The 24121-nt window shown below is 43.1% G+C and overlaps 1 protein-coding gene across 2 annotated transcripts in view; it reads right to left on the bottom strand.

The window, feature by feature from the left end:
* NBAS (NBAS subunit of NRZ tethering complex) overlaps positions 1 to 24121 on the bottom strand; it is a 916216-nt gene that overhangs the window by 604163 nt on the left and 287932 nt on the right. For both annotated transcript variants that reach the window (XM_068280281.1, XM_068280282.1), the window contains exons 24-26: positions 22145 to 22330; positions 19348 to 19521; positions 1590 to 1723 (exon numbers count right to left, since the gene is read on the bottom strand). In XM_068280281.1, coding sequence (XP_068136382.1) covers positions 1590 to 1723; positions 19348 to 19521; positions 22145 to 22330 — 494 coding nt within the window. The remainder of the gene's footprint in view (positions 1 to 1589; positions 1724 to 19347; positions 19522 to 22144; positions 22331 to 24121) is intronic.

Raw genomic sequence — 24121 nt, 5'->3', positions numbered from 1 at the left:
GGAGCCACTTTCATTGGCTCCTGACCATGTCTATTTTTGTAAGCCAATGGGAGTTGCTTATGTTGATAGACAAGGTCAGGAGCCAATGAAAAGGGCTCCTGACCCGCTCACAGGGCTCTGCCGTTATAGAGAGAGAGCAGAGCGAGTGAGCTGCGATGGGTAGACAGCGGCAAGATCGTTTGGAGAGACGAAAGGGACAAGAACAGGCAGCATCAGCGAATTGAAATCTACGCCCTGGCAGCCAGATCAGCATCAAAACAGGGCGTAGATTTCAATTAGCGTCGTCCTTAAATGGTTTAAGCATCCATTTTGCATTAACTAGTTCATTATTAAAGGATTGTAATCTAGGAGGTACATTTCTGAATACACTGCTTGTTGAATTATAAGTATTTTTTATTAGGGTCACCAACCTTTGTACTTTCAACTCTTATCTAGATTAAAATGCAACTTGCTTTGTGCATATTTGGTAGCTGTGCAATACTGCCTTAGTGGCTTCTGGTTATTCCACATAATTTCTCACACGGCTCACAAAACCATGCATGGTAATCAGTGTAAGGGACTTGCACTTATATGCTTATTAGGTATTGGTTTCTTCTGCGGGGCCCAGGAAATAAGTTACTCTCCACCAAAAATTAATTCCCTACAAATGTTAAATTATCACTTAGAGGACACCTGAAAAGTGGGAGGGATATTGAGGCTGCCATATTTATTTATTTGCATTGTTTAAGGCTGGGTTCACACATAAAAGTCCTTTCCTGTCAGTATTTGACAGTTGGCATTAGTTTTATATGGCTGTGTTCACACATAAAAGGTGCACAGTTCCAATTTGGTCAGGTAACACTGATAGAAAATTGACAGGTCTAGCCTGGACCGGGCTGGAAATTTACAGATTTGTGTGTGAAATAAGCCTTAAAGGAAATAAATATGGCAGACTCGATTTCCCTGTAACTAAAGTTGTTCTTTAAAGAAAAATGCAGACAAAAAGAAGTACAGTTAAATAGAACTGTACTAGTGAAAAAATACAGTTATGTTTCAATATGAGGAAGACTTGAATGTAACCATCTAGATTCTGAAATTATTTATATAATAATTGGGCTCGTACTTTTATTTATAATTTGTGTCACTTTAACCCTCCTGGCGGTTTATCAAAATCCGCCAGGGGGCAGGAAGAGACAAGGTATAGCCGCTGCTCAGCGGCATCCCCCCAGCCCCGGCGATCGGAGATCCCGTTCAAAGAACGGGATCTCCTGTAGGGCTTCCCCCCCGTGGCCATGGCGACGGGCGGGATGACGTCACCGACGTCGTGACGTCAAAGGGGACTCAGATCCACCCCACAGCACTGCCTGGCATTGATTGGCCAGGAAGCACGGGGTCTGGGGGGTAGCGGCGGCGATCGGATTGCACACGCAGCTAGCAAAGTGCTAGCTGCATGTAGCAAAAAAAAAAATTATGCAAATCGGCCCAGCGGGGCCTGAGCGGTGCCTTCCGGCGGCATAGCCCGAGCTCAGCTCGGGCTTACCGCCAGGAAGGTTAATTGGATATGCTGTGCAGGTATGTCATAACTTGCATGGAATTCATGGCTTTCTTACCCATAACCCCTCTGTGGCAAACACTCCAAAATGTCATAGCAGAGGGACAGCTGGTCATCTCGCTCACAGGTGTAGATGGATTCCAGAGCTATAACCATGAGCTGGTCCTGATCTGAAATTAGCTTCTGTTGGCACTGAAAGAAAACCAAGAAAAATATACAGTATAAAGTAAACGTACAATATCACACACACACACACAACACAAGAAAACTAAATCCTTATTACAAGACTTAAAGCAGTATAAAACTCTGACAAAATATTCAATAAAAACACGTTTTCCTACTTTTTATATCCCATACAGTTATCATATTTGCTTTTGTGCATACGTATTATTATTCAACTAGAAATTAGAAGTTCCCAAAGTACAATTTGTTTGCTCTGAGAGCTGACATTGCATTTTATTCATAACTGGTGTATTCATATTGTAATGTACCCAGAAATGCTTTCTGAGTATCTGTCTGTATTCTGGAGTGTCTGAATTACCAGATACTGTTTACATTCCTCACTTGATACAATTAAGTAAACACAAGATAATGCTATCTCCAGTTCGGATGCGTCCAGCTTTCCCTGCAGGGAGCTTGTAAGTCCTGTGTTTAACTAGTTGAATGCTGTTCTAGTTGTAGAATGCTGTTCTAGTAAAAAAAAAATGGTGGTAGTATATAATATGCTGTAAATTATCTTTTAGAGCAAAGAAGAAATGCTGGGTTTCATATCACTTTAAACACTGATAAGACTTTTAGGTCCCCAACCTTAGCATGGCTAAAATCTGAAGAATCTGGAGAGCTGTCACTGCTACCTCCTCTGAAGCTGGCTAGTGTTGGGCCAGCCACACCCCCAGACACCTATGGATGCCGATTGTGAGAAATGGTGAATGGCAACTAAGCCACACCTCCCCTGCCTTTGCAGCTTTTTCTAAACTGAACTTCAATGATGGAAGGAAAACAGAGATCCTGTCAGACATGAACTGCACAACCAATTAAAGGACAACTAAAGTGAGAGGGATATGGAGGCTGCCATATTTATTTCCTGTTACACAATACCAGTTGTCTGGCAGTCCTGCTGGTCTATTTTTTTACAGTAGTGGCTGAATAACACCAGAAACAAGCATGCAGCTAATCTTGTCAGATCTAACAATAATGAATCAATCAGAAACACCTGATCTGCTGCCTGCTTGTTCGGGGCCTTTGGCTAAAAGTATTAAAGGCAGAGGATTAGCAGGGCTGCCAGGCAACTGGTATTGCTTAACCACTTAAGCACTAGCGGTCTCCGTCCCCTTAAGGACCAGAGACTGCTGGTACAAGAACAACGGAATCCCTCTAAATAGCCACGCATACCCGCCGCAGCCGCCGTTATCGCTGCTCGCCAGGATCCTCAGAACATAGACTCTGCCGTCTCTATGACGGCAGAGTCATGTGAGCCGGTCAGGAGCCGCTTTCAAGACCAGGAGCCAATGAAATCGGCTCCTGACCGGCTCACATGGTTCTGCCGTCATAGAGACAGGCAGAGCCTGTGAGCTGCGGCGAGAAATGTGGGGTTTGAGCGGCATGATCAGCAAAGAGCGACGGAAATGGCGGATGCGCGCTGTGGACGGTGATTGAAATCTACGCCCTGCCAGCCAGGAGCCCACCAAAACAGGGCGTAGATTTCAATAGCCGCGGTCTTAAAGTAGTTAAAGGTAATAAGTATGGCAGCCTTCATATAACTCTTGCTTCAGTTGTCCTTTAAATAATGCAAAACTTTTTTGAATACTTAGACAAATTCTAAAAGCACTTAAAAGATTGTGTAACATACACGAACAACACTCCACAACACAACATGCATTGTGGAGCAATTTTTTATGCAACCACCATGACTGCAATTATTGAAAGATGAGGGGGCAGGGTTTAAAAAAAAAAATTGCATGAAAATCAAACAGTACCACATTAAAGGGACTCCGAGCAGTGCAGAAACTATGGAAATATGCATATCATTTTAAAGCTCTCTTTCTCCTCTTTCCAATGATATATATATATATATATATATATATATATATATAGATATATATAGATATATAGATATATATAGATACATATATATATAGATATATATAGATATAGATATATATATATATATATATATATATCTATATATATATATATATATAGATATATATATTTATATATATAGATATATATATATATATATAGATATATATATATATATATAGATATATATATATATATATATATATAGATATATATATATATATATATAGATATATATATATATATATATATAGCCGCCCTACGCCTTTTCGTTTTCGCTATTTTCGATTCGATGTAATACATTGTATTACAAAGGGTGACTTTTTCCTAAAGTCAGCAGCTCCATTCTGCTGAATGCAGCTGCTGATTTTGAGAAAAAGTCGCCCTGTGTAATACAATGTAACTATGGAAAGATGGATATCATTTTAAAGCTCTCTTTCTCCTCTTTCTGACGACCCTTAAATCGTCGCCATACGCCTTTTAGTTTTCTCTATTTCCGCGATCGAAATTGCGGCCGCGGCAATTTCAATCGCGGAAATAGCGAAAACTAAAAGGCGTAGGGCGGCGATATATATATCATTTGAAAGAGGAGAAAGAGAGCTTTAAAGTGATATGCATCTTTCCATAGTTTCTGCACTGCTCGGAGTCCCTTTAACTATGCATTTTTTATGTGCTCACATGGTGCTGATGTAGTGGCTGCAGCTCAAGCGCTTTGAGTCTGCCAGGAGAAAAGCGGAATATACGGTAAGTGTTATTTGTCATGTCTCTTGCGTAAGTACAATTTCAGAAAGACTGCAGCAAGCAGGGTGATTGTGCTTAGGTAAACATCACATCATGTATTATTGCAGAAGTCTAACTATCACCACTGTAATCACAGCGTCCCTTCAATTTCCAGAATGCCGCAGAACACATGCAGCCCTATTTTCGGATAGCAATGCTCTCAGTGGGAAAGGGCTCCAACAGCGTTACAGTTAAGGCCTATCTCAAAGCACACATCTAAAAATGTCTAAAAGTTTAGGACTCAATACTCTTTTCTGTGGAAAGTCTACATTTTAATCACATGAATATACCTGCTGAGATAACATGCTTGCATCATTTCCACCTGTTGATATTGTAAGGGGAGTAAGGAGTCTGGGGTTTGCAGGAGATCACGCACGGCGAAGCGCACCCATCTCCACTTGCATGACAAATAAATAAAAATAAACCAACAGGGCAGCAGCAATCAGAGCCCACCAACAGAAAGCTCTATTGATGGGCAGAAAAGGAAGGAGAGGGGGGGGGGGGGGGGCTGGGAAATCACTTGTGTGCTGAGTTGTACGGCGATGCAGCGAGCCCTTAAAGCTGCAGTAGCCTGTATTGTAGAAAAACAGCCTGGTCGCTATGGCGGTGTAAGCCTACTCAGTATATATTTGTTTTTCCTTTAAAGGGGTTTTAACATCCAAAATTTAAAAAAAAAAAAGTTAGTGCCCCAAGAATATATGTAACCTCACCTGCCTTTTATTTAAAGGGGAACTTCAGCCTAAACAAACATACTGTCATCAAGTTACATTAGTTATGTTAATTATAATAGATAGGAAAATTAATCTCTTACCAACCCTGTTTTAAAAGAACAGGCAAATGTTTGTGATTCATGGGGGCTGCCATCTTTGTCATGGGGGCAGCCATCTTTTTGGTTGTAAGGAGGTGACAAGGAGCAGGAGACACAGTTCCAACTGTCCTGTGTCCTGATAACCCCTCCCAACTGCACACGCTAGGCTTCAAATGTCAAATTCAAAATGTAAAAAAAAAAAAAATGCACTAAAACAGCAGGACGAGAACAACAACATCAGAAATCCCATCATGCTTTGCTCAGCATCAGGGGAAAAAAGCCCGGGCAGTTTTCTTCTGTGCAGCTAAAAATGAGGCTTGTATAAGAGAAACAAAGTTCTGATGCTGTGAAACTGTTAAAGAAACACCAAGCCTTTTCAGTGCTGCTGAGTCGATTTTTAGTCCGGAGCTTCACTTTAAGCTCATCTCCGCATTCAATTTCAGATAAGATTAGGACACTATGACCAGAATCCACCCTCCCTTTGAAAAGTTTATACAGTGATGTAAGCATGTTGGCTAAATTATGTTTGCGGTGAGAGGGACAGTAAACTGTAACAGTAGGAGGGGACAATTAACACTGAGCAGGGTTGAAAAAAATAAAAGAAGAAAAGGGCAGAAGTGATGTCACCTTTGGTATCACAGAGAAACCGTAAAGATGGAAACCAGCAGATTTTTTGTTTTCATATCACATTTCTACTAAGTCTGACAGTGAACACAAACAGGATAGGTAAGCTAACAAACTAATTTGTTATTGGATGATTTTTTTTCCAGTTAATATGGAGTTTCATCTACCTTTAAGGCTGCTTTCACAGTGGGATGTTAAAGTCCCACGTTAGAGCAGCCTGTAACGCAGCCCAACTCACAGCAATAATAAATCAATGGGCTGTTCACAGTGCCCACGTTGCGTTGGAGTATAACGCAGCACGGTAAATGAAAGTGCAGCTGTGCGTTATACTCGTATGTAGCTGCGTTCGGATGTTTGCACATGCTCAGTAATGTTTTTTTTTTTTTTTTTTAAATGTGACGCATGCGCCGTTTTCGTTCGATCCGCATGTGGCAAAAAGTACGCATCATGTACGCATCAAGATGCATAACGCCGATCAATGTAACATCCAACTTCAAAGCTAACATGCGTTGCGTTAGGAGCACGTTACGCGACCTTAACTTCGCATCTAACGCAACGTCTTGGTGTGAAAGAGGCCTAAAGCTTGAACCCAATCAAAGTAAAATGAGGAATATTAAAGGGGAAAAAGATTTCCTTATCTTCAAGCATTTCACTGAAATACTGCATCACATATTTCCTCCTGTCCGCACAGAGCTGCCTCCCGACAATTATGGCTTGACATATCCCAAAGTCAAATTAGTTAATCAAGGATTAGAAAGTGCTCAGAAAATCTTTTAATCTCTGAAACGTAAATGATGCAGATGAAGTGTGATTTATTGTTGTCACATCTGTAGTACGGCCTAATTTATTACTTCAGCATGCTGTCGCTGTTTAATTATTCAAAGCTGTTGCTAAGCTATGAAAAAATAAATCACTTTATAATACAATATTCTCAACGTGCTGTAATACCAGCTAAAGCAACTATTCCACTGTGCAGCTGTTTAATATTGATGGAGAAACTGTTACCGGGGTGACCCCAGATTAAACTAGACACCGACAAGACAATGGGGCTAAAGCTATCTACACGCTAGATAATCTGCATTTGAAGAATCCTATAAACAACAGTATGGGATAACAATCGCAAAAAAGAAAAAATGTACCCAAACAACTTTACACGACGACGAGTGAGCGATATTGGGTAAACTGCCCAATCCAGATTCAGAGTACAATGTCAAACAGGGTCCTGGCACACATGTGCATATGTTGTGTGATATGGCACAGTTTTCATTTAAAGAGACTCCGTAACAAAAATTGCATCCTGTTTTTTATCATCCTACAAGTTCCAAAAGCTATTCTAATGTGTTCTGGCTTACTGCAGCACGTTCTACTATCACCATCTCTGTAATAAATCAATGTATCTTTCCCCTGTCAGACTTGTCGGCCTGTTGTCGGCCTGTGTCTGGAAGGCTGCCAAGTTTTTCAGTGTTGTGGTTCTGCTATGAACTCACCCTTCCAGGCCCCTCTATGCACACTGCCTGTGTGTTATTTAAATTAGAGCAGCTTCTCTCTTCTCTCATCTTTTACTAGCTGAATAAATCGTCCTCTGAGCTGGCTGGGCTTTCACATACTGAGGAATTACAAAGAAGGGCAAAGCTGTTTGCAGGAAGAAAAGAGCAGCCTGAAAACTTCAGTGCATTGGGGAAAGAAACACACCAATGATCTCTTGAGATTCAAAAGGAAGGCTGTATACAGCCTGCTTGTGTATGGATGTATTTTCTATGTGTGGACATACTGTACATCAACCTACTTCCTGTTTTGGTGGCCATTTTGTTTGTTTACAAACAAACTTTTTAAAACAGTTTTTAACCACTTTTAATGCGGCGAGGAGCGGCGAAATTGTGACAGAGGGGAATAGGAGATGTCCCCTAACGCACTGGTATGTTTACTTTTGAGCGATATTAACAATACAGATTCTCTTTAAAGGATACCGGAACTGAAATGTGACAAAATGAGATAGACATGTGTATGTACAGTGCCTAGCACACAAATAACTAGGCTGTGTTCCTTTTTTTCTTTCTCTGCCTAAAAGAGCTAAATATAAGGTATGCAAGTGGCTGACTCAGTCCTGACTCAGACAGGAAGTGACTACAGTGTGACCCTCACTGATAAGAAATTCCAACTATTAAACACTTTCCTAGCAGAAAATGGCTTCAGAGAGCAAGAAAGAGGTAAAAAAGGGGAATTTACTATCAGTGAGGGTCACACTGTAGTCACTTCCTGTCAGAGTTAGGACTGAGTCAGCCACTCACATACCTGATATTTAACTATCAGCCAGAGAAAGAAAAAAAGGAACACAGCATAGTTATTTGTGTGCTAGGCACTGTACATACACATGTCTATCTCATTATGTCAAATTTCAGTTCGGGTATCCTTTAAGAGGAGCGTCAGCCTAAACAAACATACTGTCATTAAGTTACATTAGTTATGTTAATTAAAATAGATAAGTACTGTAATATAATCTCTTACCCACCCTGTTTTAAAAGAACAGGCAAATGTTTGTGATTGCATGGTGGCAGCCATCTTTTTGGTTGAAAGGAGGTGAAAAGGAGCATGAGACACAGTTCACACTGTACGCTAGGCAACGAGGACAACAACATTAGAAATCCCACCATGCTTTGCACTGCATCAGGGGGAAAATGCCCGGGCAGATTTCTTTGATGGGGCTGGAGCTTAGCTCCTGTGCAGCTAAAAATGAGGCTTGGGTAAGAAAAACAAAGTTCTGAGATCAAAGTGGACAGAGTTATCTCCTTCTTAAAGGGGGGTAACATCCAAAAATAAAAAAATAAAATACCTCAAAATATGTGCTCCAAACACATATGTAAACCCAATTTTTTATTTATTTATTTTACCTAGTCTGTGTGCCTTAGCTGAACTGTGCCGAATGTGCAGTGCCAACAGGATTGTGGAGAGTTTTTTTCTTGTTTTTTTTTTTTCAGATAAGATAATAACACTATGACCAGGAGGTAATTGCATCCACCCTCCATTTAAAGAGTTTACACAGTGAGCATGCAGTACTCAAACTATTGGAAGATCGGGGTGTGTGGACAGCGTCGTTTATAAAGACTTGTTATTGCTGTTAGAGGGGTAATGTCGTGTATAAGACATTGCTCTTTGTGTGCGTCTAAACTGCCATATGTAAGGACTTTTAAAGTGAAAGCTATGCATGGGTACCACAGTTTTCAGAAGGTATGCAAATCTCATTTTAAGTTATGTCTACAATTATGGTAAAGTAGTGGTATCCGGACACACTCCCTTAGTTGTATGTAAGGTATAACGATCCATGCACCAGAGCACCAGGTGGCAATCGACAATTTATATATACTATGTCGGCGCTATATACAGGGCCGGATTTAGGCCTAGGCCATCTAGGCCATGGCCTAGGGCACCACAGGAGCAAGGGCACCAAAGAAGCTGACTAATCTGATGCAGCATTTGCAAGCTTGCAAATGCTGCAATGCAGGGAGATCAGGCGGGCTTCTGACTACGAGTACTCTGCTGCCAGCTATCTGTGCAGTGGCCGCCATGCTATCTGTGCACATTGGCATTGTGGCGGGCGGCTACGGACTTTGGCAGCATTGGAGATAGAGGGGAAGAGGAAGCTTCTACACTGGAGATAAGCAGGGAAGTGAGTGACACTGATGGCTGCTGCGGTGTGGAGGCAAGCTGTACTAAAGGGGGGGGGGGGAGTGGGAAAGGAAGGGATTCAGGGAGTAATCTGGCTACCTATACTGGAGGGGGAGGAGAAGGGGTCATCAGGCTACTTATACTAAAGGGAAAGAGGGGTGGGTCATCTGGCTACCTATTCTGGAGGGGGGGGGGTCACCTGGCTACCTATATTGGAGGGATAGGGGTGAGGAGTCATCTGGCTACCTATACTGGAGGGAAGAGTCATCTCGCTACCTATACTGAAAGGGGGCGGCTGATGACATTGGCCTTGGGGGGTAAAAAGTACAAATCCGGCCCTGGCTATATAAAAACTAAATAATAATAATGGCCAAAAGGATCAGCACACTCAGTAGTATATTGCAAAACTTCAAGCTCGTCTAATACAAAAAAAGTTTCCATAAATACACTTCGTGTTCAGCAAGGACCAGCAGCTTGCAGTAAATAGGCGCCAAAGAAACCCAAAGTCCATCAAATGCCTGCTGGCCAACTTGTATAAAAAGTCCGTAGGGGAAAAGAGTCCAAGATCCACACTTGCCAGGAAAAACGTGTCTCAAAACATGCAGACAGACACTGGCCTAATGGTCGATCTGTGGGAGGAGAGTCTGTCCCTGACCAACATATAACAGCCCACACGGGCACTTAATACAATATACTACAAAATTTGAACTACAGTCAAATCTCCCCTTAATCCCGAACTAATTACCACTCAGAGGGTGAGAGACGGAATCCCCCCTCATTAAATTTGAACACTGAGCACAAGACATACAAGGAAACATGCCCCTGTTATGATCCTTCTTCCTAGTACCTCCAATATCAGACTTAACCAGTCTATCCTTGATTGATGGCGCCTTCTTGAATGAGAACAGAGGCAGATCCCTAAACTCCGGAAAAGGCCATGTGATTTTTGGGATGTCCACATTCTTCCATCAGGTCCTCTATATGAAAGGTTTGTGATTGGATATTTGAATTTAGGTAATGGTATTAGCTATGTATAGGTGAGACAAGTTATACTGAATAGAAGAGAGGTTTTGATATCCCGTGTCCTTTGTATATTGTATATTTTGAATTTGATTGGTCTTTTGGGATTGGCTGTTTGAGGGTATATATTTGGTGGGTTTGTTAGCTTTGTTTGAGTGCACATTTATCGGCTTGAAGACGGGATGCTGCCCGAAACAGCATTAGGCCAGTGTCAGTCGCCATGTTTTGGGACACATTTTTTTCTGGGAAGTGTGGATCTTGGACTCTATTCCCCTACGGGCTTTTTATATAAGGTGGCCAGCAGCATTTGATGGTCTTTGGGTGTCTTTGGCGCCTTTCTACTGCAAACTGAACATGAAGTGTATATATGAAAACTTTTTTGTATTAAAAGAGCTTGAAGTTTTGGAATATACTACTGAGTGTGATGATCCTTATGTCAACAATTATGTACATGGGTTCTGGTATTTGGATGTTGCATGTGCATGCTAAGCACCTAGATAAGCAGTGTAACAGTCCAGCACCCACTTCCTGTCTATTGGATGCATAGTGGCATAGTGGATAGCACTCAGGTCTTGCAGCACTAAGATCCCTGGTTCAAAGCTGGACCAGGGCACTATCTGCATGGAGTTTGTATGTTCTCTCTGTGTTTGTGTGGTTTCTTCCCCAATTAACATAATGATAGGTTAATTGGTTACCCATCAAAACTTACATACACATGCATAAATATTGTTTCCTGCAGGGATGGGAGTCAATCCTTCAGGCAACAGTTTGGAGCCTTGTTCTGTACAGACAGGACGCTAGCCTAGAGTCTAGCGACACATACTTTTGCTATGGAGAGAGGAGGAGGGACAACATGCATACAACAAAGCAGGAGAGAACAACTCACTCAATGACATTGATCCCGCACTCCATACACACGCTGAATTCCAAAGGTGTGTACACACCTGTCTCCCGTCGGAGATTGTGACCCGATTCCCCTAGGATGACATTGCTGGCTGGCCCGTACCAGAGGCTTGTCAGCTAAGTAGCTGACAATGTGTTCTGTTTGTATGTGGGGGGAGGAGGGCCAACAGCGGGGGTGAGTTGATCTGCCAGGCGGATCGCTTGTGGATTGGGGGTCAGCGGCCACAGTACACACGCTTGACTATCGGCTGAAGCAGTCAGCCACCTTAACAGGCGTGAATAGGGAGTTTTGGCAGGAGCAAGCCCAATGGGCCATCCTGGCCAAGAATCATCTACGGCACAGTTGTCAAACTCTGGTCCTCATGGGCTATATCCATGCCACTGTTTAGTATTGCCAGAGAAATGTGTTCTACTCAATCAATCACACCTTTCCTGACTCCCATGAATTAAATTAAGCTGTGCTAAAAATGTGCGAGAACCCCAGCTCTAGAGGACTGGAGTTCGACATCTCTGACTTAGAGTGTGTACAAGTCTTTATTCTATAGTAGGGACGGAAAATTATGGTAGGTATTAAAGGGAACCTTAACGGAGTTTAAAAAAAAAAATAGTTTCATTTTACCTGGGGCTTCCCCAAGCCCCCTGCAGCCGTCCTGTACCCTTGTCGGTCCTCGATGATGTTCCGGTCCTCCACCACGGCTTAGTTTCGTTTTCAGCCGACAGAGCCGGTGGGCGACAAGAGCGCCCTGCGCAGACGCAGTAAGCAATACTGACGTACTGCGCCTGCACAGAATGCTCTGAACAACGGGAACGCGAATAAGGATGCACGTGGCCAGGGTCGTGCATGCGCAGTGGCCCACTGACTCTAAGGCGGACGAAAAGAAAACTTAGGCATGGCGGGATACCGGAGCATCGCTGAGGACCGGCGAGGGCACAGGACAGCTGCAGGGGGCTTGAGGAAGCCCCGGGTAAGTGAAACTTTTTTTTTTTTTTTAAACTCAGTTAAGGTTCCCTTTAAGTCTTGTACACATGAGATCGGAGCCGCCTCTGCCACGAATCTAATGGCTATGGCAGTCCTCGGCAAGATATTCTCTGTCGAATCACCCCATCCGAGTGTAGGCCAAGCTATTGTTCTGCTCCTGTTCAACTGGGGGGGGGGGGGGGGGGGGGGGGGGGAGCCAGCAGGACATGGGGCTGCTGGAACTGCATAAGGCTTAGTTCCCACTAGGGGATGCAAAATGGCACATTAAGCTCTGTGCTCTGTCACACATCTACATGGTCCATTTCGCATCCACTCCATCTTTCCATTCCAATTGATGTGTTCGACTGCTGCTGCTGACTCCTCCCCTCAGTCCCAAAGCTCACAAACTAGAAGCTGGCAGGAGCTGGGGGCTACCCATTGGATTACAATAGAGCAATTCTCCCTAGCAACAGGGAGAATGTTCATTGGTCCACCATGAATTATCGGAGATCCAAGTGGACAGAGCAGACACGCCGACCAGCCTAGTGAGAACCAGTATGGGAAACTGAAATTACCAAAGAGTGAGGAATATTATCAAAAATGAGAGGTAAATTACCCACTTGTGAGCTAACTACCTCATAAATGTCAATGCACAAAGGAGAGCACATAAGGTAAAACAAGTAAGGTGTATTTTATCTCCATTCAGTAAGATAACAAATAGCGCTTGGTGAAGACACAGAAGAGTGGTAAAGATGGATGAAACAACATATTAACTGAAAAAATTAACATAAATCAAATATTTATTTAGCTTACCGATCCTGTTTTTAGTGCTCACTGTCAAATTTACGAAAAACGTGATAGTAAAAATGGAAACCAGCACAAATATTATTATACATTTTTTAGGGACCTAACTATTTTGAGGCTATTGTTTTATTTTTGGATGTTGCAACCCCCTTTAAGAAGGTGAGAGAAGGGGAAACAGAGCGTAGAAAAAAGCTAATTAAACTTGTCAGGAACGTTAGAAAGTTAATGAAAATAATTTTTTCCTAATTTCACATGTAAAACACAAATCCTCAATAATATTTAGTAATTCAAAATGGTTAATAAGGTGCTAACGGTTTCTAGCTGATACAAATGTTAAGTTAATTTTATGCAGCTTGGACTTGCTCTTTACTTGTCAGTATAATAAAGGATGCTTTCCTTATCAGATCTGCCCTCCATTTCACACACACTGCAATAATCCTTAAAGGGACACTTAAGTAAAAAAAAAATGAGTTTTACTCACCTGGGTCTTCCAATAGCCCCCTGCAGCTGTCCGGTGCCCTCGCCGTCTCCCTCCGATCCTCCTGGCCCCGCCGACAGCCACTTCCTGTTTCGGTGACAGGAGCTGACAGGCTGGGGACGCGAGTGATTCTTCGCGTTCCTGGCCACAATAGCGCCATCTATGCTGCTATAGCATATATCATATACCATATAGGAGCATAGAGAGTGCTAATGTGTCTGGGAATGCGAAGAATCACTTGCGTCCCCAGCCTGTCAGCTCCTGTCACCGAAACAGGAAGTGGCTGCCAGGAGGATCGGAGGGAGACGGCGAGGGCACCGGACAGCTGCAGGGGGCTATTGGAAGCCCCAGGTGAGTAAAACTCATTTTTTTTGTTTGACTTAAGCGTCCCTTTAAAATACTGAATGAAATACTGCACGTTCTTTAAAATACTGAATAAAAAAAACTGCATAACGTAAAAAAATCCTAGTTAATTGTCATGAAGTTGTTTGATAATTTACCAAACGAATACTGCATGTGTGAAAGTCTTAGTGAATACTCAAAGAACAAACAATGACTGCACAAGGTAATTTACCCCACATTCAATTTTTACCAACAGGTCTTAGTGAATTGAGCTCTACATCACTAGGACTATATTAAAGTAGCAGGGAAAGCCATATTATCCCAGGAAAAAAGAAAAACACACACACATATACTTGTTCTACTTACATCTGTATTGTACTGTTCACGTTTTGATTTCAGGGAATTTTACATAGTAAAGAGAAATGGGTTCCAGGCATTTTCCATCTTTACGGCCTCTGACTGAAACCAATCCTGACATTTCCTCGCTTACTCTTTTTTACTCTTTTTTCTGCACTGTCATATCTAGCTTGCTGAGTAAACACATGTGAGTACAGCATAGATCTTATTTCAGCAGCTTCTGCAGAAGGGTGAGGTGTATTTCCTTTCTCAGCCTCCTGTCACTCTAAACTGCCCTCAGCCAATCAGTGAGGAGCAGGAATGTGGGAGGGGAGATAACAACTTGCCCTCTCCTCGGCAATGTATAAAATAGAGCCAGGCTGACTGACAAATAAGATTCATTACAGCAGAAACCTTTATGATTATACCATATGCTTGCAATGCAGGGTCAGGTTCTAAACTGCATAATAAACACAGAGCAGTGGGTAAATGGGATTTGATTTTACGGCTGACAATCCCGCTTTAACTGCATGTATACAACAGAGGAATTCCCCATTGCACCCTGGCATGGACTTTTATAAATAATGTTGGAAAGTCATTGTAAATAACTCTAATTTTCTACATTTAATATGTATTGCTAAATGGGTACAAATGAGGACATGAAAAACGAAGCTCTCCAGAGGTACTCCTAGCACAACAGAAAGGCTTTTTCCTGTCTCATCCGATCAGACGTGATAAGATAATACAGACAAAACCATCTGTCCTTTTAATTAAAAGTATTAACAGTTCTGTGAAGTAGCAGCACTGCTCATGTTCAAAGTCCATCTATCTAAATTAATACAAAAGTGCAATGACAGAAAAGTGACAACTAAGGCACAAAAAACCTCCGCTTACCGACATAAGGTGTGAAAATTCTGAAAGGGTCAACGAAATGTAGAAACTTTTAATAAGAATTAGAAACTACGGTGTGGGAAATAATTATTTGATCCTCAGCAAAATGTGGAAGATTTGTAAGGTTACAGTTTGTTATTTTAGTGGTAGATTCATTTTCATGGAAGCAAGAAGTTTAGAAGCAGGATGGTACACTTTATTGGCTAACTTTATATTGGGAACACAATTCAATTTCCCGTCTGATTAGCTGGTAATCTGACGGGAAGTTGAATCATGGGTACTTGTCCAAACTGGTCCTGATCGATAAAGGGACTCATTTTCTGATAAATTCACATCGTGCAGAAGTCCATTTATTTCAGTAGCATCCTGTGGATGGAGGGAGAAATGCAGCACTGTACCGAGGGGAGGTGAGTAATGTGCAGGGCTGCTGCAAATCTCGCTGCAGTGTGATTATTTCCTGCTTTTGAAGTCTAAAGGTTTGTGAAAAAATTGCACCACTTTTAGACACTAAAATCTGGAAGTACCATATATACTATAGTGTAAGCCGAGTTTTTGAGACCAAAAAAGTGGTCCCAAAGTGTGTGTGTGTGTGAGAGAGTGAGAGAGTGAGAGAGTGAGAGAGTGAGAGAGAGAGAGAGAGAGAGAGAGAGAGAGAGAGAGAGAGAGAGAGAGAGAGAGAGAGAGAGTGTGAGTGTGAGTGTGAGTGTGAGTGTGAGTGTGAGTGTGAGTGTGTGTGTGTGTGTGTGTGTGGGTGTTTATATTGAAGTGAAAATAGGTGACCAGGCATACTCCTCCTCCTCCCCCCACCAGCAGTTAGCGCCTCCCCAGGCAATGTGCACCCATCCCTCTACCGCAGGCTGGAAGATTACCGTAGATACATAGAAGAAGGGAGCAGCGGGACTCAGCCATGGGGAGGGGGGCCGACTCTTCCCTCTTCTCGGGTCCCCCTCTGTGCTCCCCTCTCTATGCCTGAAACCACAGCAGCAGCGGCAGAGGGGTGACTCACCTTCCGGGCGGCTCCAGGCAAAGATCAAATGCCGTCGGGCTCCTCAGTGTACATCGCGGCTAATAGGAAATAGTGCGATTACTACTTCCTATTAGCTGTGATATACACTGAGGAGCCCGGCGGCATTTGATCTTTGCCTGTAGCCACCCGGAAGATGAGTCACCCCGCTGCCGCTGTGATTTCAGGCATGAAGAGGGGAGCACAGAGAGGGACCCAAGAAGAGGAAAGAGTTGGCCCCCCCTCCCCAAGGCTGCGTCCCGCTGCTCCCCTCTCCTATCAATGGTAATCTTCCAGCACGCAAGGGGAGGGAGAGGGGCGCAGCCTGTGAGGGGAGGTGGTGCATCTATGCCTGCCTACCTATACTGGAGACATCTACACCTGGCTACCTATACTAGAGCACCTATGCATGGCTACCTATATTGGGGACATCTACACCTGGCTACCTATACTAGAGCACCTATGCATGGCTACCTAATGTATCAGACGGATGAAATAAAGCTGTTTTTTACGTTTGCAAGTGCCAGCCTGCTCTTTTCTAACTTGATTGTTGTTGCTATACTAGAGCACCTATGCATGGCTACCTATACTGGGGACATCTACACCTCGCTACCTATACTAATGCACCTATGGCTGGCTATCTATACTGGGGCAGCTACACCTGGCTACCTATACAAGAGCACCTATGGCTGGCTGTCTACCTATACTGGGGCAGCTACACCTGGCTACCTATACTAGAGCACCTATGGCTGTATACTTATACTGGGGACATCTACACCAGCTACCTATATTAGAGCACCTATGGCTGGCTACCTATACTGGAGACATCTACACCTGGCTACTTATACTAGAGCACCTATGGCTGGCTGGCTACCTATAATGGGGGCAACTACACCTGGCTATCTATACTAGAGCACCTATGGCTGGCTACCTATACTGGGGACATTTACACCTGGCTACCTATACTGGAGCACCTATGGCTGGCTAACCTATACTGGGGACATCTAGACCTGGCTACCTATACTGTTGCACCTACAGGGAGTGCAGAATTATTAGGCAAATGAGTATTTTGACCACATCATCCTCTTTATGCATGTTGTCTTATTCCAAGCTGTATAGGCTCGAAAGCCTACTACCAATTAAGCATATTAGGTGATGTGCATCTCTGTAATGAGAAGGGGTGTGGTCTAATGACATCAACACCCTATATCAGGTGTGCATAATTATTAGGCAACTTCCTCTCCTTTGGCAAAATGGGTCAAAAGAAGGACTTGACAGGCTCAGAAAAGTCAAAAATAGTGAGATATCTTGCAAAGGGATGCAGCACTCTTAAAATTGCAAAGCTTCTGAAGCGTGATCATCGAACAATCAAGCGTTTAATTTAAAATAGTCAACAGGGTCGCAAGAAGCGTGTGGAAAAGCCAAGGCGCAAAATAACTGCCCATGAACTGAGAAAAGTCAAGCGTGCAGCTGCCAAGATGCCACTTGCCACCATTTTGGCCATATTTCAGAGCTGCAACATCACTGGAGTGCCCAAAAGCACAAGGTGTGCAATACTCAGAGACATGGCCAAGGTAATAAAGGCTGAAAGACGACCACCACTGAACAAGACACACAAGCTGAAACGTCAAGACTGGGCCAAGAAATATCTCAAGACTGATTTTTCTAAGGTTTTATGGACTGATGAAATGAGAGTGAGTCTTGATGGGCCCGTGGCTGGATTGGTAAAGGGCAAAGAGCTCCAGTCCGACTCAGACGCCAGCAAGGTGGAGGTGGAGTACTGGTTTGGGCTGGTACCATCAAAGATGAGCTTGTGGGGCCTTTTCGGGTTGAGGATGGAGTCAAGCTCAACTCCCAGTCCTACTGCCAGTTTCTGGAAGACACCTTCTTCAAGCAGTGGTACAGGAAGAAGTCTGCATCCTTCAAGAAAAACATGATTTTCATGCAGGACAATGCTCCATCACACGCGTCCAAGTACTCCACAGCGTGGCTGGCAAGAAAGGGTATAAAAGAAGAAAAACTAATGACATGGCCTCCTTGTTCACCTGATCTGAACCCCATTGAGAACCTGTGGTCCATCATAAAATGTGAGATTTACAAGGAGGGAAAACAGTACACCTCTCTGAACAGTGTCTGGGAGGCTGTGGTTGCTGCTGCACTCAATGTTGATGGTGAACAGATCAAAACACTGACAGAATCCATGATGGCAGGCTTTTGAGTGTCCTTGCAAAGAAAGGTGGCTATATTGGTCACGGATTTGTTTTTGTTTTGTTTTTGAATGTCAGAAATGTATATTTGTGAATGTTGAGATGTTATATTGGTTTCACTGGTAAAAATAAATAATTGAAATGAGTATATATTTGATTTTTGTTAAGTTGCCTAATAATTATGCACAGTAATAGTCACCTGCACACACAGATATCCCCCTAAAATAGCTAAAACTAAAAACAAACTAAAAACTACTTTCAAAGATATTCAGCTTTGATATTAATGAGTTTATTGGGTTCATTGAGAACATGGTTGTTGTTCAATACTAAAATTATTCCCTAAAAATACCACTTGCCTAATAATTCTGCACTCCCTGTATGGCTGGCTAACCTATACTGGGGAACCTATGGCTGGCACCTATACTGGGGATATCTATACTGGGGCACCTATGGCACCTATATTGGGGCACCTATGGCCGGCTAACCTATACTGGGGCACCTATGTCTGGCTAACCTATACTAGATATACCTCGGCTTGTACTCGGGTCATCTTATACTCGAGTATACAGTAATCAAATCGCTAGGGAGGTAAAACATCCTCTTGGATGTGGGGCAGGTGCACATTAATTACAGTAACCTTTTTTTTGTGTAACATTTGTAGTCATTTGTACCTCCTGGAGAACTTCTCGAAGACATTCTTTTTTACATTTTACTTTGTACACAGCGATGGAGCTAAGAACATTCTTAAACACTGCAAAAAAGGTTTCAGCAAATAAGCCAGTAAGAAAGTCATGAATATCAATGAGCATCAAGCTCTGTCATACTGAGGAAAGCTCCTGTGCTCCTATCCACACACACACTCACACGTACAGTGTTATAAAGCACAGCAAACAGATACAGCACGAGAGACAGCTTACATCAGGCTTGGAATTCTGAAAGATCTTCAGAGGGAATTTGAGGTCATCCTTCGCCAGGGTTACTATGTATTCCTTCAGCAGAGAGTTAGCAGATCCTGGGGTGTGGGCCTCACACCGGTGAAGGAAGGGGACCATCCACTGGTAGGCATTCTTTACATACTGTCCTTCAGACGACTGGCAGATATGGAGAAAAAGAACTTGGTGGTTAGAGAATATTCAAATACGCTAAAAACAACTGCATACTAACTGAAAATCATTACATTTAAAGAGGAACTCCAGTGAAAATAAGGTAATAAAAAAGTGCTTCGTTTTTACAATAATTATGTATAAATGATTTAAGACAGTGTTTGCCGATTGTAAAATCTTTCCTCTCTCTGATTTACATTCTGACATTTACCCCATGGTGACATTTTTACTGCTGGCTGTCAGTGGAAGGAGATGCTGCTTGCTTTTTTGGCAGTTGGAAACAGCTGTAAACGGCTATTTACCACAATGCAATGAGATTCACAGACAGGAAACTGTCAGGACCATGGTCCTGACATCATACTGAGGGAGGGGTTTCACCACATTATTAGTCATACAGACCCCCCTGATGATCCAAAGTAAAGATGGAGAACAAAGGAAACGGCACTAGTTGCTGATGGCAAATGAAGTGGGGGTTGGTGGATAATTCAATGTGCCTCCGGACAATTCCAATTACATCAGATCAGTAGAGAAGAAAAGTAGATTCCGGACACCATGAACTGCAGTTACCACACTTTATTGCATCCCCACACACAGACAGATACAGGTGTATAGGGCTGGTCTAGACCAGCCCCACACACAGACAGATACAGGTGTATAGGGCTGGTCTAGACCAGCCCCACACACAGACAGATACAGGTGTATAGGGCTGGTCTAGACCAGCCCTATACACCTGTATCTGTCTGTGTGTGGGGCTGGTCTAGACCAGCCCTATACACCTGTATCTGTCTGTGTGTGGGGCTGGTCTAGACCAGCCCTATACACCTGTATCTGTCTGTGTGTGGGGATGCAATAAAGTGTGGTAACTGCAGTTCATGGTGCCCGGAATCTACTTTTCTTCTCTACTGACCCCCCTGATGATTCGCTTGAGAAAAGGAATAGATTTCTCATGGGAAAGGGGGTATCAGCTACCGATTGGGATGAAGTTCAATTCTTGGTTACGGGTTCTCTTTAAGGCTATTAAAAAAAAAAAGTTTTACTCACCTGGGGCGGCGGGGGACCAGAGAATCTGATCGTGACTGCAAGAACACAGGACGGCTGCAGGGGGCTGGTAGAAACCCCAGGTGGGTAAAACTAATTTTTTTTTAAGCTTAAGGATCCCTTTAAAGTGGAACTGAAGTATCCTAAATAATAAATAAGAGTTTCACTTACCTGGGGCTTCTGCCAGCCCCCTGCAGCCGACCTGTGCCCGCGAAGTTACCGTACGATCCTCCATTTCCACACTGCGGCTCACACGTTAAGCAGGTGGAGTGCACTGCGCCTGCATGGCCCTGGCCGCGCACGTCCTTGTTCACGCTCTTGTCTGCTACTGACTGGGATGAAGTTCAATTCTTGTTTACGGTTTCTCGTTAAAGCAAAACTTAACTGAAAAAGTCAAGAGCTAATTCAGTGTATGTGTAGTAGCAATGGTATATAGAAATTTCCTGTTGTCTCATATTCTCATTTTCTCCTTCAGGGGGTTAAATCTGATTGCTGAAGTGAGCAAAGCAGCCATTTCACAATCTGGTTCATTCAACTACCAACAAAAAATAAATAATTACCGGTACCTTTTATCATTGTGGATAAGCCAACCTTTTTGTACCAAATGTTTGGGCTAAAAGTAGGTCTTCTGCTTATATGTGAATGATGGCTTTGCACCTGCGCAGTACAGCGGACCCCATCGGGCTGGGCTATTTCCGCCGGAGTCCAAGGGGAAGCTTGTACTGCACCTGCGCAGGAGCGCGGATTGATAAATATTGGCACACGCTGAAGACCCTACTGTGCCTGCCGATTAGTTTGTCAGCGGATTTTCAGGGCTGCCAGCACTGTATCCAGGAGGCTGAAGAGGACAGGGGAAGCCTCATTAGGATCCACTAAAGTAAGGTAAGTACCCGACAGGGGCACTTTTTCCCTTACAGTAAAGCCATGTGCAATTCCCTTTTTCTCCTGAGTTTTCTTGTAGGGGATAATTTTCCATCTTCTGTTTAAAATACTTTTCAGCACTCTGCAATTGGAAAAGTACCAAAAAGTAGGTGTAAAGGTACTGTCAACATTATCCTGAGTACTTTTATTGATCGCTGGTGGCTTCAAATGCATCTTATTGATAAGGTGTGAAAAGGTAATAAATAAGGGCCTTGAAGAAAAACTGCAGTGAAAATGAATTAAAAAAAAACAAACTAATTTTTATAATAATTACTCATAAAAGATTTAGTCAGTGTTTGTCCATCGTAAAATCTTTCCTCTCCCTGATTTACATTCTGACAATTATCACATGGCAACATCTTTAATGCTGGCAGGTGATGTCACTGGAACGAAAATGCTGCTTTTTTGGCAACTGTAAATGGCAACAAGGCTCCTACAGTGTGATATCAGTACTATGGTCCTGACAGCACACTGTGGGAGGGGTTTCATCACAAAATCACCCATACAGAGCCCCCTGATGATCTATTTAAGAAAAGGTAAAGATTTCCTGTGGGAAAGGGGGTATCAGCTACTGATTGGGATGAAGTTCAATCCTTGATTACAGTTCCTCTTTAAAGTCTATTTTTTTTTATCAGCTATAGTACAGACGTACATTTTCCATCAGAAGTCGCAGTTTGTCAATGTCTTTGAACTGCTGCAGGTCTTTGAGAGTCAGCGAGACGTCACAAACGGCTTCATAAATGATAGTCTCCAATGTCACCAAGTCGTCACACAGCAGCTGCAAGCCAGGAATTCTCTTCTCCTTCCCCAGGCGTACCAAAGACAGCGCACCGTCCACCTGCACAAAATTCAGAAGTCATTACCTCTCCTATCATGCAAAATCTGAAAAACGGTAAACAAAAACATCATAATACCGAAAGAAACAGACTTAAGCGGATCAGGTAGAATAATCAGAGGATAAACTCATTGGTGCATGCATTTAGTAATATAAGCATTCTCCATATTCCCCCCTGAACATCTCTCATTCCTGTCTGAGATTTTCTGCTCTCATTATAAATGTGTGAAAACACTCCCAGAACTGTTAATGCATCCATTGTCCTGGAAGGAGCAACTGCAATTGTGGTACTGTCATTTGTTCCGTAAACAGGAAGTAACACAGCGGTATGTCTGGTCAGCTCTCAGCCTCATGCATCAGGCATCCATACGTCGTATGATAGAAGCTTTGAGGGAAAGGCCTCTTGTTATTGAGGAATGGTAACTAGATGAAACCGAAGTTTCAATCTGATTACCACTCCTCGCCTCATTGTGCAGTTTAACACTAGGTTCAATTTATTCAAGGAACAAAAACCTCTGCTTTCTGCAATCAGTTACTGCATTGGTTAGTCTTTCTCAGCAACATGTTCAGATAGCTCTAAATCTGAAGCCATAACAAGAAGGATTAAAGTGTTTACCCGAAACCACATGTGACATGATGAGATAAACGTGTGTATGTGCAGTGCAAAACACATTAATAACCAGGCTGTTTTACTTGTTTTATTTTGCTGCCTGAAATAGTTAATTTTTATGTATGGAAGTGACAGCTTCTGTCTTGTCGGTACCTTGTCGGGAATATAGTAAACAGCACTGATAAGCCAATTACAGCCATAAAAGTTTTCCTGGCAGAATACAACTTCTGAGAGCAGAGAGAGATAAAATACATGAACTATTGACCTTTTTCTAACTCTAGGACACTTATTAGGCTGCTACTGAGCAGAGGCGACAAAACATTCAACCTAATTTGTAAATGTTTTGATATAAAATAAAACCACGTGAACCATGTCAAAATTCATTTTTAGAAGTAGGAGCATAAATACAGTTGTTTATCTTATCAGTTTATTTTCACCTTGGGTTCACTTTAAATATGCTATGCATAAAGCTTTATTTATATGAAATCATCATTCAAGAAGTCACGCCTCAGAGTGATGAGCCTTTATACACTGCATATAGGCTTGGGGGACACACAGGGCTGGATTTAGGCCAAGGCCACCTGGCCATGGCCTAGGGCACCACAGGAGCAAGGGCACCAAAGCAGCAGACTAAACTGGTGCAGAATTTGCATGCTTGCAAATGCTGCAATTCAGGGAGATCAGGCGAGCACCAGCCACCTGTGCAGCAGCCACCTTGCTCTCTGTGCACGTTGGGTGTTGTGGCAGGCAGCTACGGACTTGGGCAGCATTGGAGACGGAGGGAAGAGGAAGCTTCTGCACTGAAGACGAGCAGAGTAGTGAGTGACACTGATGGCTGCTGAGGTGTGGAGGCGAGCTGTACTGAAAGAGGGGAGTGGGAAAGGGAGGGAATAAGGGAGTCATTAGGCTACCTATACTGGAGGGGGAGGGTAAGGGGTCATAAGGCTACCTATACTAGAGGGAAAGAGGGGAGGGGTCATTTGGCTACCTATACTAGAGGGGGCAATCATCATGCTACCTATACTAGAGGGGAGGGTTTATCTGGCTACCTATACTGGTGGGAATGGCATAGGGGTCAACTCGCTACCGATACTGAAGGGGGGCGGCTGGTGACATTGGCCTTGGGCGGTACAGAGTACAAATCCGGCCCTGGGGACACAGATACACTTGGGGGGACCCTGGCC

The sequence above is a fragment of the Hyperolius riggenbachi genome, chromosome 4 (genome assembly GCF_040937935.1).
Source record: "Hyperolius riggenbachi isolate aHypRig1 chromosome 4, aHypRig1.pri, whole genome shotgun sequence".
Taxonomy (NCBI): domain Eukaryota; kingdom Metazoa; phylum Chordata; class Amphibia; order Anura; family Hyperoliidae; genus Hyperolius; species Hyperolius riggenbachi.
Note: the sequence above shows the minus strand (reverse complement) of the source record. Positions and strands in the feature narration are given on the sequence as shown.